At 43.9% G+C, this 16,480-nt stretch overlaps 1 protein-coding gene across 5 annotated transcripts in view; it reads right to left on the bottom strand.

Moving 5' to 3' along the window:
* The window catches only part of RERE (arginine-glutamic acid dipeptide repeats), a 428,379-nt gene that overhangs the window by 80,306 nt on the left and 331,593 nt on the right, over positions 1-16,480 (bottom strand). For all 5 annotated transcript variants that reach the window (XM_044237096.1, XM_044237094.1, XM_044237092.1 and 2 more), the window contains one exon: positions 10,453-10,551. In XM_044237096.1, coding sequence (XP_044093031.1) covers positions 10,453-10,551 — 99 coding nt within the window. The remainder of the gene's footprint in view (positions 1-10,452; positions 10,552-16,480) is intronic.

Raw genomic sequence — 16,480 nt, forward strand, 5'->3', positions numbered from 1 at the left:
CACAAGAGAGGGTGAGCCTGGTTGGAGGGTGGGGTGAGAATGTGAGCAGAGTATAAAGTCAGACAGTTCCAAGAAGGGGGACGTACTACCAGGGTCAGGCTACTCTGGGGTCCAAAACCTGGGAAGAAGACAAAGAAGTTGGGCCATCTCAAAGGATAATCAGAAAATAATTTCCTAACTTTCGTTTCTGCTAAAGAATTGGAGAATCTCATTTTCATGGACTGGACTGAGAGGGAGATTCCCAAATATTCAGAGTCCATCCCAACTTTAAGCTGCTTTGGGAATCTGGAACAGCTTTGATAAAATCGAGAGTCCCAAGGGGTGTTTTGCTGGGAATCACACATCAAGAGCCCAGGGCCTTCTGCAAGCAAAGCTACTTTATTTTTAGATTAATTTTGGACAGGTTTTGGGTCCAGGTTAACTGGTTCCCCAAATCTACGCTTAATAACACCTCGTTAAAATTCATTCTCTAAAACTTCTTTTTCAAAAATGGATAGCCAAGCCAGCTTAGCTAGTTATGTTACTCTAATTAATCAGAGCCCTAGATGGAAGAAGAAAATGACAAATTTAGGCTGAACGTGCCTGTTTGGAGAGTGGCTTATTAGCCAAGAGGTAACACCTGCCCAGGCTTCAGGAGCAGTGGCTCCCAGAGAAGCAGCGGGGCTCCTGAGAGGAGAAAAGGGACAGAAGTAACACGGAGCAGAGCTGCTGGTGATGCACTGTCCTTCCCTCTGGCTCTGCGACAGCCTGAAACACTTGTTGACAAGAGTCTCTGCAGTCCAGAGGTTTTATTTTATTAATCTGAGAGGCAAGATTAGAAAACTAGAAAAAGATTAGAAAAATAAATGATCAAAACTGACCAACGAACTGCAAGGGGAAACCAAGAACCTTTAGTTAGCACTAAGGCACGTGAGTGTGTGGGCATACATGCTTTCAAGTTTCTTAACCAGAGATGACTTCATCAGCTGTAGAGAAGACCTCAGCCCAGTTTTCTACCGGGGCAGTGAAAGGGAGGGGTGGCCGTAGACAGGAACTGGCTTCAGACCCAGGTTTCTTGTCAAACGCACCTGCCGGCCATGGCAAAGTTTGTCCTTTCCCCATGCCTTCCCCTTCCGTGAGGTCCCAAAGGTGGCTACCAGCCTGAGGACCGCTGTCCCAGCCCTGCAAGTTCTGGGGCCGGCATTCTCTCTGTACCCCACCCCACCCACGCAAGTCTTCCAGAGCGGAGAGAGAAGGGTGTGATTTATCCTCTTTCATTCCCCCAGCATTTCAGTAGCACGCTTCATGCCCTTGGATGGTAGAGGCGCGCAGGACACCGGGCAGCGGCCACAAAGCTACAAACATTCAGCGTGGCCCAGACATGTTCCTATGTCCAGGACAGAGATCCTTCTAGTGTTCTCTGGCTCATAATTTCTGAACGCTAAATAAAATGATCCAGAATAACAGAGTATAAACTTAAAAAAACAAAACAGGCTCTAGACATACACTTTAAATATGAAATACTGTGTCGGCAGACTTTGTAGCCCTCAAGGGCACATGGTGTACTATCAGCCATCCTGCTTCACTCTCTTACTGTTTAGCTCTTTTTTTGGTAAGACTTTATTTATTTGAGGGAGAGAGAGAGAACAAGTGAGGGGAGAAGCAGATGGAGAGGGACAAGCAGACTCTGTGCTGAGCGCAGAGCCAGATGCGGGGCTTGATCCCATCACTCTGAGATCACGACCTGAGTCGAAATCAAACGTTGGATGCTTACCCAACTCAGTCACTCAGGCTCCCTGCTTGGTTCTTGTTTTACTTGCAACTTTGCTTTGCTCCTTCCTTAGTTCTTCGGTGTATTGATTTGGTAGTTCTTCTATGTCCTGTTGCTGGGATTAACTACATGGGATCAAGCCCTTTAAAATGGAAGAAAATATCCCAAAAGTGACCAAACAGGTGAAGCACCCCAGAGGTTTGGAGGAAACCTGAGAGGAAGGGTCTATCACCCACATACCACAGTCACAAAAAAGATGGCCCAAACAACCAGACAGCCTTAAGAAAGAGATTTGCAAATAGGGGGGTTTGCTTTTCAAATGAATAAAGGGTCAGGAGGAAAGGCAGGTTAGACTGACAGCAGGCCACCTACTGAGGCTTCTTCCTTCTCGTTCTCTTTGTCGCTCACTCTCCCACAACAAAACTCGGCAACCACACACATCAACAAGTGATGGTGTCCAAAGAATGAGCTTTTTTCTACTGGAGCCTAGAAAATAAAACCACAGACAACTGGGAGGGGTTGACTGCTGCTTCCAAGAGGAGAACGGGGCAGTGTCCAGTCAATTTTTGGGGAGCTGGAGTGAGCGCTGGCCCCGAGCGGGTGGTAGGAGAACCCCCTGAAGTAGCAACATCTGAGCTCAAGCTCTGCCAAAGGGGCCAAACTCGGCGGAGGTGATGTGAGGACTTGGGGGAGGAAACAACCTCTACTAGGTTTCTCTCCTTTCCAACCCAGTCGAAACAGTCTTTTCTGATTATCCACCACACTCCTGGCCCTGGGCTATGTTCTGGAGATACAAGGAGAATTAAACTATAGGCCCTGATGTTGAGATTTCCTAGTCTAACGTGGAAACCCCCAGACGAACTCGCCATCACGAGTGCGGCAGACCCCCACACGCTCTGGGATGTAGCTAGCCCACTGTGCGTGGTACTTGGCGTTCTGGCTTGGATCGAGCTTTCCCACTACAACACCAGCTCCGTGAGCACAGGAATCTCGGCCTGTTTTGTTCAGTGCTGGATCACCAGTGCATAAAATGGTACCTGGCAGAGTGCTGTGCTGGTGCTATAGAAACATCTGTGGAATGACTGGATGGACACATTTCCACCAGTTATCTGAAATCAGAAATAAGTAACCTGGTAAACAACATGAAGGGTCATCCTATGGTCGTGTTCACACAGGTGGATGAACAGGCTTGCCATGCGCAAGTCCCAACAACAAATTCAAGAACTACAGGGCCAGACAGACACACGTGGGTCTGAACTCTCAACTGGTGAGGCCAAACGCAGAGACTTTTCCCCCTTGGTGACCACTAAACATACTCTGCTTCCCAACACCGCAGCACTTCGCCTTATACATGTGGAAAATGAACTGGAATTCACCCATATGAAATACTGTGGAAAAACGACTTAAAGCGAGTTCTGAAACATGTCACTTAACAGCATGCAGGGTGGTGGGGAAGAAGAATAACAAAACACACTAGGAAATATAAAAAAAAATGTGTTGGCATTCCCGTGAAGGGGGCAATTAGGGGGCTACTAAGGCCATTATTACTTCTATTTAAGAGAGACTCTAGGTTTTAGATACAACTATGTCGGGGAAGAAGAGGAGACAGTCTAAAATGAGTTATTTCCTTTCATTGTAGGGTTCCTTTTTTTTTTTTTTTTTTAAACCCATTTCCTTCCCCCAACAACGAATTCCAGTTACCAGGCTGATACAGTATGTTTCACCTGTAGAAATGTATGGCTCCAATGTTCTCATACATAGAATGTTCCATGCATACACATTAAAATGGACTCCATCTCTGTTGCTAAGAAACTGCAGAAGGAGAGGGTTTTCAATCCTCTTCATTTAAAAAATAACCACTTTGTCTATGGGAGAACAAATGCAATCTCTCAAGTTCCCTTGTGTCTTGTTCTCATTTTTTAAACGCAGAGATGATGGAGGGCAGCTGAAAGTGTATGCTATCTCCATTTGTTTTACACGCCCTTGAAAATGAGATGGAAAACATGGTTTCAATAACCCACCACTGTAGTGTTTATTAATCTTTCAAGCTGAAGATTCTCCCCAATGCTCCCCTACTCAAGCAAAAAATGAAAAATGTCCCATAAAAATCGCTCTTTGATTTTAAAAGATTATCCTAAGCGGCAAAGAATAATTTAGAGAATGCCTATACTCAGTGTGGAGTTACTTTCCAGGTCTCTGTGCTGTTCTGCATCACCCCAAGGCCTGAACATGGACAGGTGCACAAACATTCATGGACACATGGAGCCCGAAGAACAGCCTAACTTACTGCTGGCTTTCAACAAAAATACCTAATATCAGGGCTACAGGATAAGGAACTTGAGAAACATATGGGTTAAAGAAAATGCGAAAAAGAATGACCTTGTTGAGAAAAACAGGCATACCATCTTCTTTGACCATAGTTTACAGAGGAAGCCTAGAAAGCAATAAAGCCATGTATGTGAAAGGCAAGGTCACTGCTGAATTTGTAGATTTAATCCAGAGGCAACTTCTATTGACATGAAATACTGAAATAAATTTTTGAAATATCTCTCTCCTTCTAGTGCGTGGCCCATCTCATTTACTAAAGGATTTTAAAACGCATTTCTCTTTACGGGTTGTTATGCAGTAGAACATCTTCGCAAACTGACAAAATTGATTGCCTGACACCAATCTTCTGAACATATAATTGATTTTTAATTCACTGTCTCATTGTCAAATGGACTTGACAATAAACTCCATTCTATTCACACTATTGACTTGTTTAAAAAAGGGTTTGATCCAAAGGCTGATGGGCATCAATCATGGGAAAAAGAGTTCAATTTCATTAATACTTAAAGCATTATACAAATTTACCTGTATCTACATTTTTCCTTATTTATTTATTTATTTATTTACTCTTACAGATTTTATTTTTTAAAGTAATCTCTTATACCCAATGTGGGACTGAAATTTACAACCCCAAGATCAAGAGTCAGTTTGCTTGCTCTTCCAACTGAGCCAGCTGGGAACCCCTAACTTTCCCTCTCTTAATACTAAGGACTGGTTTTTGCCATGGACCATAAGAACACATAACATGAGTGAATAATATGTGTATTACTTATGTATAAATAATATGCCAACATTTCATGCTTCTCTTATCTTTCCTACTCTCATATTTCAGAATTAAGTGATTCACAAGGGGCAGCACCAATTAACTTAAAATTAGAGGAAGGGTAGTAAATTGAGGGAAAAAACCACATCAATTCTATTTAAAATTTACTATTGCCTATTATCTGTTGCACTAAATACAGTATACCCCTATTGTGGGTTCCAGGTGAACTACAAATATTCTCAGATTAAGACTTCTTGTGAAAGTGAGAATTTCAATATAATGATTCCATTTATGTAAGTTTACAAACACACAAACCAATCTAGGTACATGGACAAAGACACGGGGAGAGCATGAAACTAGGAACGTGAGATGGGAGTGAGGTTTCAATCGCCTTTAATGTTTCCATGATATTTTAACAACAGAATTAAAATTCACATAAAATTTACAAACGAAGAAAAAATGAATGGGTTCGTATCGGATGACCTACAGGATTTCCTATCACCTACCTTTTGGAATGACTATATAAAATGCTCAACAACTCTGGAAATCCGACCATTCTGAAAAATCAGCATCATGCAATTACACCTTCCCCTCTATCGAAAATATACAATTTAAAACTAAACACCAAAATTATGGACACCTTAAAGCTCACAGGATTGTAACTGCAGGCTGAGGGCAGATGCTTCCCTTTCCCCTCGCCACGGTCTCCATCTCTGCTCTCACCTCCACCTCCCACTGCTATAGGACCTTCGGTTTTGCTGTGGATTCCATTTTCTACAGCTGCCACACCAACAGTAAATAAAATTCATTGTATTTTTGCCCCACTAAGCAGCTCTGTCTTCTGGCACATCCAGATGCCTGGCTTATAAAGAGTGAACAATGAAAACAATGTTTTCTCGAGCAGACATTCCAAAAAGGGTCTAACAAAGGCCTCTGAAGATGCTGCTGGGGAGACACCACGCAGACAGCTGGCGTGTCCTGTGGACGCAATTCCTCGAACAGCCACACGGGTTCATTGGTTTACAAATACTCAGAAAATTAGTCTGTCGCGCCATGTCAATTTTGAAAGAAGGATTTTCATTTATATTTATGATAATGCTGAGCTTTAAACTGAAGGAAAGTTTAGAGGTTTTAAAATTTATGATTTGTAAATCCATGTACACGGCCATTGTAAGTCTATCACCGCACGACGGATTAACTGCCTATGCATAAACATTTCAGATTATTTGTGTCTACATTGTTCACTCAATATAGTACACCAAAATTGGCATAAAATATTTTAAGGGAAAACACACTTCCAGATAAAAGTTATAGTTACCCACAGTGACATGGAATGAACGCTCTGTGGGAACATCGTAAGCAACAAAACCTTTACCTTCTGGAACACCTGGAATTTTGCTGAAAGCTGCTTCAACATGAAAATAATTTCCAAAACAAACACAGCCAAGTGGCTGGGAAGCAAAGGGTGAAGTGCCTACACGGCTCAGCGGAGCACCCACTCTTACAACCTTGCAAGTCGGGCCAAACTCCACAAGGAAAATGCAGGCCCTGAATTTTAAGAAGAATTCAATTAGCGTCCCCGGTATTTCCATAATCAACAGCTGAATGCTAATTAAGCACACAGCGTCAAGCAGCAATGGAATCCCAGCGCAATAAGCACCAGCACAGCGGCAGCAAATGCTACCTTCAGCCTGCATGCATAAATAAGCAGAATTAATAACTACCCGAGCATGGAAGGGTGACTTAATCTGTTTCGATTAGGTGCAGTTCAGCCCGGGGCCTTTGTGTTATATTTAAATGTGTTCACCATGTTTAATTAAAAACCTAATAATCTAGAGTTTCTTTTTTTTTAATGTTCTGATCAGTATTTTTCTCCTCTTTCTCTTCATAAGTTTTACTGATTTAAATGGCTTCCTGAAATGGAATAATATTTTCAGCATAATGTAAGTGAGACTGGTTAACCGTCAGTACGACCCCCAAAGACAGGCGCCGACTGTTTACTGCAGCTCCATCCAACTGACCCAGCATTTCTTCGAAACTGCCTCTCTGATCTGACCCAGTTCATTCAGCCTGAGAGACCGCCTCGAGCCCGCCTCGAGCCCGCTACCAACATGTTTCTCAGTCACTGCACTAAAGCAAAGTGCAGTTGTCAGCTTCGGGCCTAGAATTGGACAGAAAGTGCCACAAACCTGGCATCCATTCCACAAGACGTAAAAGTATCTCAGTCCCAAAGAAACTGTGGTGAGAAATACTGTACCTACACACAACACAAGCCATCAAAGGAATCACTGAGAGAAAATGTAAAATGAAAGGCCTCCCACTGAGGCCTAAAATCTCAAGAATTTGGTGATTATCTGAAAGACCTAGGATGAAGATGTTGGGTGGTGTTATCATTAATAATACGGGAATTTTTTTTCCCAAAGTAAAACTTCTAAAGTCAGCTTTGGGTGTACCTAGAAGGTTTTCTCTGATGGATGATTATTAACTATTAGAAGTTTTAAAATGTTAGATTGAGGACAATCTTAATTATGGTAAAGAATCTTTAAAAACACTCATCTTAAATAAAGACCTGTCAATATTCTTCAAGTCCCTCTTGGACAAAAACATGCTTCTCTACCAGACACTGGTCTCCCCATCAGTGAAGGCCTCACTCTTAGCAAGTTCGCCAGTGAGGAGGGCAATCAACATGGAAGCAAAGCTGCGAGGAACAGAGCAGGCGACGGCAGCAGGAGAAAGCAAGGGCAAGCTGCCCACAGACACAGGCAAGCAGCGGAAGCAGCTCAGAAGACGGCGTGATGACGGCCTCATCGACGCTGCTGCAGTTTGATCAAACCGGTATCCTGGAGGCAATGACGCTTAAAAATAACTAAAATGTTATCCTGGGGGTGGGGGAGGGTACAGAACAGGAGGTAGGCCCATGTCCTTACTTTCGTTGGGACACACTTGCTTTGCTTACTCCTGTGATTCCCGGGGTGAGATGATGTGGGGAATCCAACCAGGAGGGCCACATGCACACAGCAGGTTACGTTCTCACAGCCAAACCAGGCCAAGGCACGAGTGCCTGTGCCGGGCTGCCGCATAAGCGGGTCAAAGGTTTGACTTGAACACATTCATAAGAAGTTGCCTGCAGCTCACTTACTCAAGCCCTCTTGCTCATTTGCTTTTCAGGTTTTAGAAAGTGAAGCTGACCTTCCTACAAATAAGGGAAGCATCTGATCCCTGGGTTCTGCAAGAACTGGATGAGTGCCAGCACATTTCTCAAAACTCCAACCAAAACAAAAAGCAACCATGACAAAAATGCACCGGAAAGACAAGGATTCATGCAGTTAGGGATCATTACCACGTCCTCGGAACGTGCAGCAATCTGGAGTTGCATTTCATTTTCCAAAAGAAAGTCAGGCCTTCTCCGATGTCCCAGACTCCCCTTTCTGTCCCACGGGCTGCCTCAAGTCCCCAAGCCACTGCAGCAGCAGGGATACAGGCCACACCGTGCCCAAGAGAGGCAAGCGCTGCAGGAAGAGGAAGGCGACTTTCCTTTAAGTGGGCGTCCTTAAACCGCAGAAAGCACGGGCCACGGAGAGAGCACCGGGAGCTCCTGGCTGCTGAGAAGCCGTAAGGTGAAGGTGAGGGAGGGCCGAGAGGGGCTCCTAGCCAGGCACACGGGCCCGCGGTGACAGCCTTTCACACACTCCTTCCATCCTCTCCACCTCCTCTTTCTTGCAACAAGGCTGTTTAAGAATCTTAAATTTTTATCAATCAAAATTCTCTCCTTCTCACAAAAATGGGTCCACAGTGAAAAATGACATCTGACTTGACAAAACAAATCTCACATTTTCACTCTGCCACTATTTGAATAACAAACGTTTAAGAAGTTTCCATCTCTTGACTGATCATGTAAAGCATTTAAATATTTAATTTCCAAACAGCAGCACCAACTTCCTCATGCATCTGGTCAGCCGCAAGCGTTAATGGACTCCTGACAAAGCTCTCTAACCAAACCTTCAGGGCTGCTTTGGTCCCTCCTTGCGGCCTCCTAGTCCACTTCCCTGCTTCCACTGGCCACCCCCTCCCCACGACCTTTTCTCAAACGTATCCTCTCGGCTCCTGCTCCAGCTCGCACCCAGGATCTCACCACTTCTCCCCAGCACTGATGCCGTGCTCTTCGGTAATTGGTCTTGGGCCTGGAAGCTCGCAATTGCCCCGGAAGCCCACTTGTGACTCGGGCCAGAGTACGCCCCACCAGCAGATCACGTCACCCCTCTGCTCAGAATCTGCCCATGCAGACCAAAGAGCAAGGCGCCGACCATCTGCCCACGGGTCACACATGATCCACCGCCTGCCGTCCCCCTCCCTTTCCCCCTCCAGACACATTCCCGCCTACTTCTTGACCATGCCAGGGCCCAGACTTCTCTTCCCCTGGCATGATCCAAAAGGCTTATCTTTGCACTAAGGTCTCCGCTCAAATGGTTCTTACCAGGGCCCTTCCTCTGCCCCTTACTGAAGACAGCACCTCCCCACTCCCCCGGTTTGTTCTCCCTCCTCCTTACCTCCTCTATTCTCCTCAGCACACAGGTGTGCTACCACTTGACATATATTGATTTATAGATGGTCTCTCCTCTTAAAACATAAGCCTCATGAGGAGGAGCCTTTTTATTTTTTTCAAGATTTTATTTATTTATTTGACAGAGATCACAAGTAGGCAGAGAGGCAGGCGGGGGAGCAGGCTGAGCAGAGAGCCCGATGCAGAGTTCAATCCTAGGACCCCGAGACCATGACCCGAGCCAAAGGCAGAGGCTTAACCCACTGAGGCACCCAGGTGCCCCCAAGGGAACTTTTGTTCTCGATATGGTCCTAACACAGCACCTGGCACACAGTAAGTACTTGATAAATAAAAACGAAAAGAGCAAGATTAGGAAAGCACAAAAAAGTTTTTCAACATTCGTTCTTAGCATATTTTAAAGTACCAGCAACAAGCTTACAATTGATATATCTATCAGTGCCAGCCTTCGTCTGAATTTCTTTCAACCTAAAGGGCGAATGTCAAGCAGTACCACTCAGACACAAGACTGAAGTAGCAGAAGCACAAGTAAGTCTGTCTTTGACGGCAATACCTTTCAGAAGTCACGAGATGGGGATGTAGCTTCGTGAGAACTCGGTCTGCCGGAACAGGAATCCATGGGCATTCAAATCTGTATTTGTGGGCATGGATTTTATTTCCCCACCTTCTCTGATGGGCCATAATGACAGGATGAATATGTAAGAGCCACTGTATTTACATAATCAGGTCTATGCTTCCTGCAAGTCACTGGCTCCACTTAGGATATGTATCAACTGGCTTAAAAATGCTGGGTTTTAAAATGGGGAGGCATCAACAACGGGCTGGCCAACACCAGCCAACCAACACTCCCAGTCTCTTCTCTCTCCATGAAAGAGAGAAAACCCTTCCCACTAAGCCAAGATTAAGTCTCTCTGTTCAATTATGACGCTTGCAGGCTCTTTCCTTTGGCTAACAGCTACCACGGACAGTCCCCAGAGGCGCAGGGAGGGCACACTTGAGAAGCCACCAGCCTGGTGGGCCCAGCAGCCCCAAGACCACCCCGTCCGCACTCACCACTTCATCCTCCGTCCAGCACTTTTCGATCAGCTTGGGCACAGGCTTCTTCACCAGGCGCTGCAGGGCTTTGCCCGCATCATACCCACTCTCGTGTAGCTAAAACGACAACAACGACTTCCGTTAGTGAAGCGTGCCAAGTAACAGATCCGGAAGCAAATCAATAAAACAGAAGCCCTGCAGTTGTTCCAACAGAAGAACCACGGAAAGGGCACGTTTGTCCGCAAGAGAATTTGTTCTCCTCCAGTTACCCCCTGCCCCCAGTTCCAGCTGTTCTGGGAAAGGGAGGCAGGTAAGGTAGAGAACACTTTGGCAAGAACAGGAATAGGATTCAGAACAACAGTAACAAACACTTTCTGAACATGTGGCCAGACAGAATAGGGAGCATAATCCATGTACTTAGTCTTTCTTAAGCCGATGAGAAAGGTATTTTCTCATTTAAGCTTACAGGGTAGGAACTACAGTCACCCCATTTTATAGATGAGAAAGCTGAGGCACAAAAAGGTCAAAGGTGCTCACCACACTAAACCAGCAGGCTATAAAGCCAGGACTCCGGCCAGTGTGATTTCTACCACTCTTGTCCCATTCCCCCAAAAGGCGGTTCAAAACCTACTGAACTGTGTTATTTCCCTTCGACATCTCTGAAGTCTTTGAACTGCAGTAATTTCACTTAAATTTTTTTTTCAAGTATCTGAACTGTAAAAACTTTTCAATGAAACTCTGTAACAGTATACTAGCAATACATGTGAATGAAGATGCTGGCTTATCTACACTCTCCTTCTAGGACCAGACTTCTCTCTCATTAAAGGTCACGAACCTCCTCCGCTCCACATCCTTTCCAACCCCAGGCAGTGCCTGACACCACTCACCCTCTCTAGCTTGCAAAGACCTTCTTCTCTTGGTTCATGTGACCCCAACCCCCTTCGAGTTCCAGAGTTTCAACCTGCAGATAATGGAATGAAATAACAGAAAGATCCTCTTGCTTAATCTACCTCCCCTAACTATGGCCATTCCTCCAAAATTCTCACGGGAAATCTGGCTTTCCTTTACAGACAGAATCCGTTTTGACGAAGATCTTAGCTCTAGTGCCTAACACAGACTGTAGCATATGGAGATCGAAGAGAACTACTGGTTAAATTAATAAATAAATGCCTTCAACTACTGTCCCTGTGCAAACTCCACCCAAATCTAAATCTCAGTTGATGTGAATTCATTCAGCTTGAAGTTGACAAAGTGCCTACCGCATTCCATGTGACGTACTAGACCCTGGGCCCACAGGAGTGAAAAAAACAGGCAAAGGCATCCCTGCAGTCATAGAGCAGACCTTCCAATCTTCTCATCCATGTTTCAATCCCTTATCTGAACAATTCACAAGCATCAGCTGCAAACTCCGAACGAGTAAGGTCCACACCTTAGCAAACCATAGTTTTTATTTCTAGGAAACTTGCAAACTCCTAAGGATGTGTCATGGGGACACAATACATAGGAGATGACAAGATCGAGCAGATGATAGTAATCGCTACTACCTAGGTGTAAGTAAAGAACTACAGACACACAAGAAGAGGAGAGAGCATAGGGTTTCCTCTCTTTAGTAGAAGACTCCTAAGAAGGATGTGCAAATTGCCTTCTGCTACAGACCCAGGGCTGGTCATATAGTAAGCCTGCAGTAAATATTTATTGAATAAACTAAAATAATATTTGAACATACACAGCCAGTCTCTCTTCTAACTACTCAACTGCTAATGGAAGAGATACCACAAATACCCAATTTCATTGCACATTCAGAGAAACAGAATGTATTAAAAATTAAAATTTCCTGAGTATTCTCACAGTTTAGAGGACTCCATTTATTTTAAATCCAGGTCCAAGGAAGTCCAGACTATATATTAACTATAACAGTAAGTCACTACCTTAAAACAAAACGAAGTACCTACAACAACAATCAATGTTAGATTGTTGGATTCTGTTTTTTTTTTTTTTGTTTGTTTGTTTGCTTTATTTAATTTGACAGAGAGAGAGAGAGAGAGAGAGATCACAAGTAAGCAGACAGGCAGGTGGGGGGCGGGGGAAAGCAGGCTCCCCGCTGAGCAGGGAGTCCGATGCGGAGCTCGATCCCAGGACCCTGAGATCATGACCTGAGTCCAAGGCAGAGCTTTAACCGGTTCATAGAGCCACCCAGGCACCCCTGGATTCTGTTTTGATGATGGTTGTGTGTGTGTGGGGGGGGGGGTGTATGTACTGAATATGAATGCTAGATTGCTAGATATTAACATATATTTTAATAACATTCATCATTAGATCTTAATCTAGATTTATTCCAGCAGTATAAAAAGATGAAAATAAAGTTAGATTTTCAAACTTTTCTCAAAATTCAGACCAAGCAGATACCTGTCAAGTTCTATAATACAATAAGGTTCTATAATACAATAAGAATCTATAATATGACCTTAACAATGTGGATCAGAACTGAATAAAAGAAAAAACTGCATGCCTATTTAATTTTTAAAAAGCACATATTTTAGTGATACTCTAAAATCAATTCAAGTTGACCAAATCATAAATTCTTAATAAAAAGCTTATGGAAAATTAACAACATTTCTTAAGAGGTAATTATAGTGTATGAGGTAATTATGAAGGGCCATGGACTCTGGAGCCAGACTATGTGGACTCAAATTCTAGCTCTATTACTAGAATCCAGCAACTTACTTGTCCTCTCTGGAACTTAATGTTGTCATCTTTAAAAATGAGTATAATAATAACAGCTATGTCTTAGGGTATTATAAGGATAACATTAGAAAATACATGTAAATTGCTTAGAACTGCACCTGGCACATAATACGCTAAATGAGTATTACCGATTTGCTTTTAGAAGGAAAGAGTTAAAAAAAAAAAAAAAAATGGAAGCAGTCTCTACTCAATTTTCTGGATTAGATAGTACCCTTTCGGGCAGGGAGGGGGCAGACTGTTAAACTATAAACAAAATCACTTATGTCACACATGTTAATAATTTTTGAAATTTGGCTAAAATACTGGTATAGTACACAGAAAAAAAGTTTAAAATTTAAAGTCTTTTTTTTTTTTTTAAAGATTTTATTTATTTGACAGACAGAGATCACAAGCAGGCACAGAGAGAGGAGAAAGCAGGCTCCCTGCCGAGCAGAGAGCCTGATGTGGGGCTCGATCCCAGGACCCTGAGATCATGACCTGAGCCGAAGGCAGTGGCTTAACCCACTGAGCCACCCAGGCGCCCCTAAAATTTAAAGTCTTATATGGTTGACAGGAAATTACTCTTAAGAATGGAAGGCCTGTTCAAAAGTGTACTGCTGAATGCAGCTAAATCAAATCTCATTAATCCCCGGGCCATTCCTGACTTTTGGTGAACCAAGGCCAGCTTTGAATGGGAGCTGCAAGAAACGTTCTGAACAATCTGCTGAACTTCTGGCTATTTGGTTTATTAGAAAAGCTGCCCAATGCACACATGGTGCCCTCAGTTAAATTTCTAGTGAGCTGCTTATTTGTTCCCTAAACATATCCCAGAGTTCACACTTTCTTCACAAATCTTCATTTCTCATCACACTTTCCCCCTGAAGAAGCCATTGCAACGCGTGTGTGGTAACCTGGGCTTCCTTCCGCTACTCATTCTCTAAATAATGGGCAATTCCCTCCTTTCATTTGATCCACTGTCTGCCTGTCCTCTTAAAATATTCCTGCTCCTGACCTTTCCATGATATAAACCCAATAAATATTTAGTGTCTGCTCCCACACCTCTACCAAGACATATGTGAAAAGCCAGAGATATGGGATTATTTACCAACAGTGATGAAATATTTACTGAACAAATGAAGTTAGGGTATTATTGTGCTGCATCAATAATTCATAAACGCTAGTCCAAAAGCCTGTTGTCAGGGGTGGTTCTGCCCCGCTCTCTTCCTAGGGAACCCAACCCAACCTTTCCACACCTTCACCTTCTTCTGAATGTTATGAACGTTTAATTTCTACTTTCTAGGAATCTTGTCTGAGAACATTCTGAAAGTTTTTACATCTTTACAGAAATCCTTAAATTATATGTAATTAAAGGTATACTTTGAACATACTACAAGTTGTTATGGCCCTCACGGCTTCACAAAAGTGAAGATCAGTTTTGAGCACCTTGGGAAAATTGCCGGAGTTCAGGACATCCTTCATTCCTTCCACAGACGTGTACCTAGTGCTATACTGGGCCAGATGCTACTCTAGGTGCCAGGAAGAGATACAGCTTTGGAGAACACCGACACACACATCAGGAATAGAGGAGCGAGAAGGGGCAACCTGTGAGAGGCACTGTAAAGTACCAGTTTGGTATAACATGTCTATCTAAATCTCACATTCAAACTCTAGGGTCCTCAAAGGGTGGGTACTACCTTCTCAGTCCGTGTATGAGGCAACAAGTAAGCTCGTCTAAAAGCTTTCTAGATGGTTATGAAGATTTCCCTTCTTCAGACTGGAGCCAAAATAATGTTTGAGAAAGAGCTAAACAGGATTCTTTATGTATATTAAAATTAAACCTATGAAAATATTGGCTACCTTAAATCTCAAAAAAAAAAAAAGCCATTAAAAATTTTCCTCTAATACAGCATCAAGCTCGAACAAATTATAATGATTTCACCTTGTGGAAAACATGTGGGTTTCAAATACCTGATCACAACCATATAGACATATCTATATAGTGAGGAAATGTAGTGCAGGCTTCTCACTATCGCTGAGGTAAAAAGGTCCTTTAATATGAATAACATTTTCTACCATATCCCCAGAGAAGACTGCTCAAGGAAACTGCAATGAAGACGGGGGGTCGGTGGAGGGAACCCTCAAATGTCTTACAGCTTCACTTTGCAGCCTTGGAAAAGCAATTAAAGGAAGATAAGTAAACTCTTCTGTCCACTTTGCAACCAAGCAGGGCTAGTAAATTCTGGGGTTAAATGTAATTTTAATGTAGAGTATAGCAAACTGTACCATTCCGGAGTGCTGGGAAAAAATCATCACAAAATACAGGGACCAAGATACAACATCATTACTCAACCAGCTGCCAAGGTTTACAAGCTACTGGTGGGAGAAGCATTTAGATCTCACACCACCCCCCATCACCCTGCCAGCCACTAAAGCAGGATGTCATTCAGCTGAAACCACTGTTTTCAGATTCATCATCCCAGGTTGGGGGTGGGCGTGGGGGTGTATAATCCGATGAGCAGGGAGGCAGATACTTGTAAATCTCTTGCTTGCACATCACTGAACTGCAAGTCCGCACTTCTACTCAAGCAGAATCTGTCTTCCCCTAACCCACAGGTCACTAGGCGAGGAATGTGATAACAAAATGGTGATATGTCATTGATCTCCAAGCCTTTCAAGCCACTCCATCAAGGAACCATCCCTGCTTTGCTGTTTTCCACCAGTTCCACCTTTGGTCCCCCGGGCTGGCACCACAGACTCCTCAGGCTGTGTTCCTCACTTTTGGTTTGTTCACTGTGAGACAGCAAACAGGACTGTTCCCCTATCAGGTGTCCGGCGCTCCTCTACCACAGCTTCCGGGGCCCGTGAGGTCCAGTGGGACGTCCCAGCCTCAGAGGCAGGCCGCATGCACCACATGCTCCTGCTCCACCGTCTCAGCAAGAGTGACTACGGACCTCCTATGCCAGACATTGTGCTAGCAAGGACCGGCAGGACTGAACTGGCAGAGTCAACCTCGTGGGGGATTTGGTGCTAAAAACAAAGGCAGCCTGAGTAACACAAGCTCCTGATTTGGTTCTGTTGTAACAATTAACACCCCCACACAAAGCCAAAGACTATGATACCACATGTGACTGGATGCACTTGGTCAGCTGCATAAAAAGCTCTCAACAACCATGGGCACCCAGCCGCCCCTCCTGTATAAGCCATTCCATTGTCAAGGTCTCTGTCAATGCCTAGTGAACACAGCACAGGATCTGAGCAAGGAGACAGATTCTTGTTATCAGTTTTGTCACAAACTGGCTGAGCTGAGGTTTTCATCTATCAA

Source organism: Neovison vison, chromosome 2 (assembly GCF_020171115.1).
Source record: "Neovison vison isolate M4711 chromosome 2, ASM_NN_V1, whole genome shotgun sequence".
NCBI lineage: Eukaryota > Metazoa > Chordata > Mammalia > Carnivora > Mustelidae > Neogale > Neogale vison.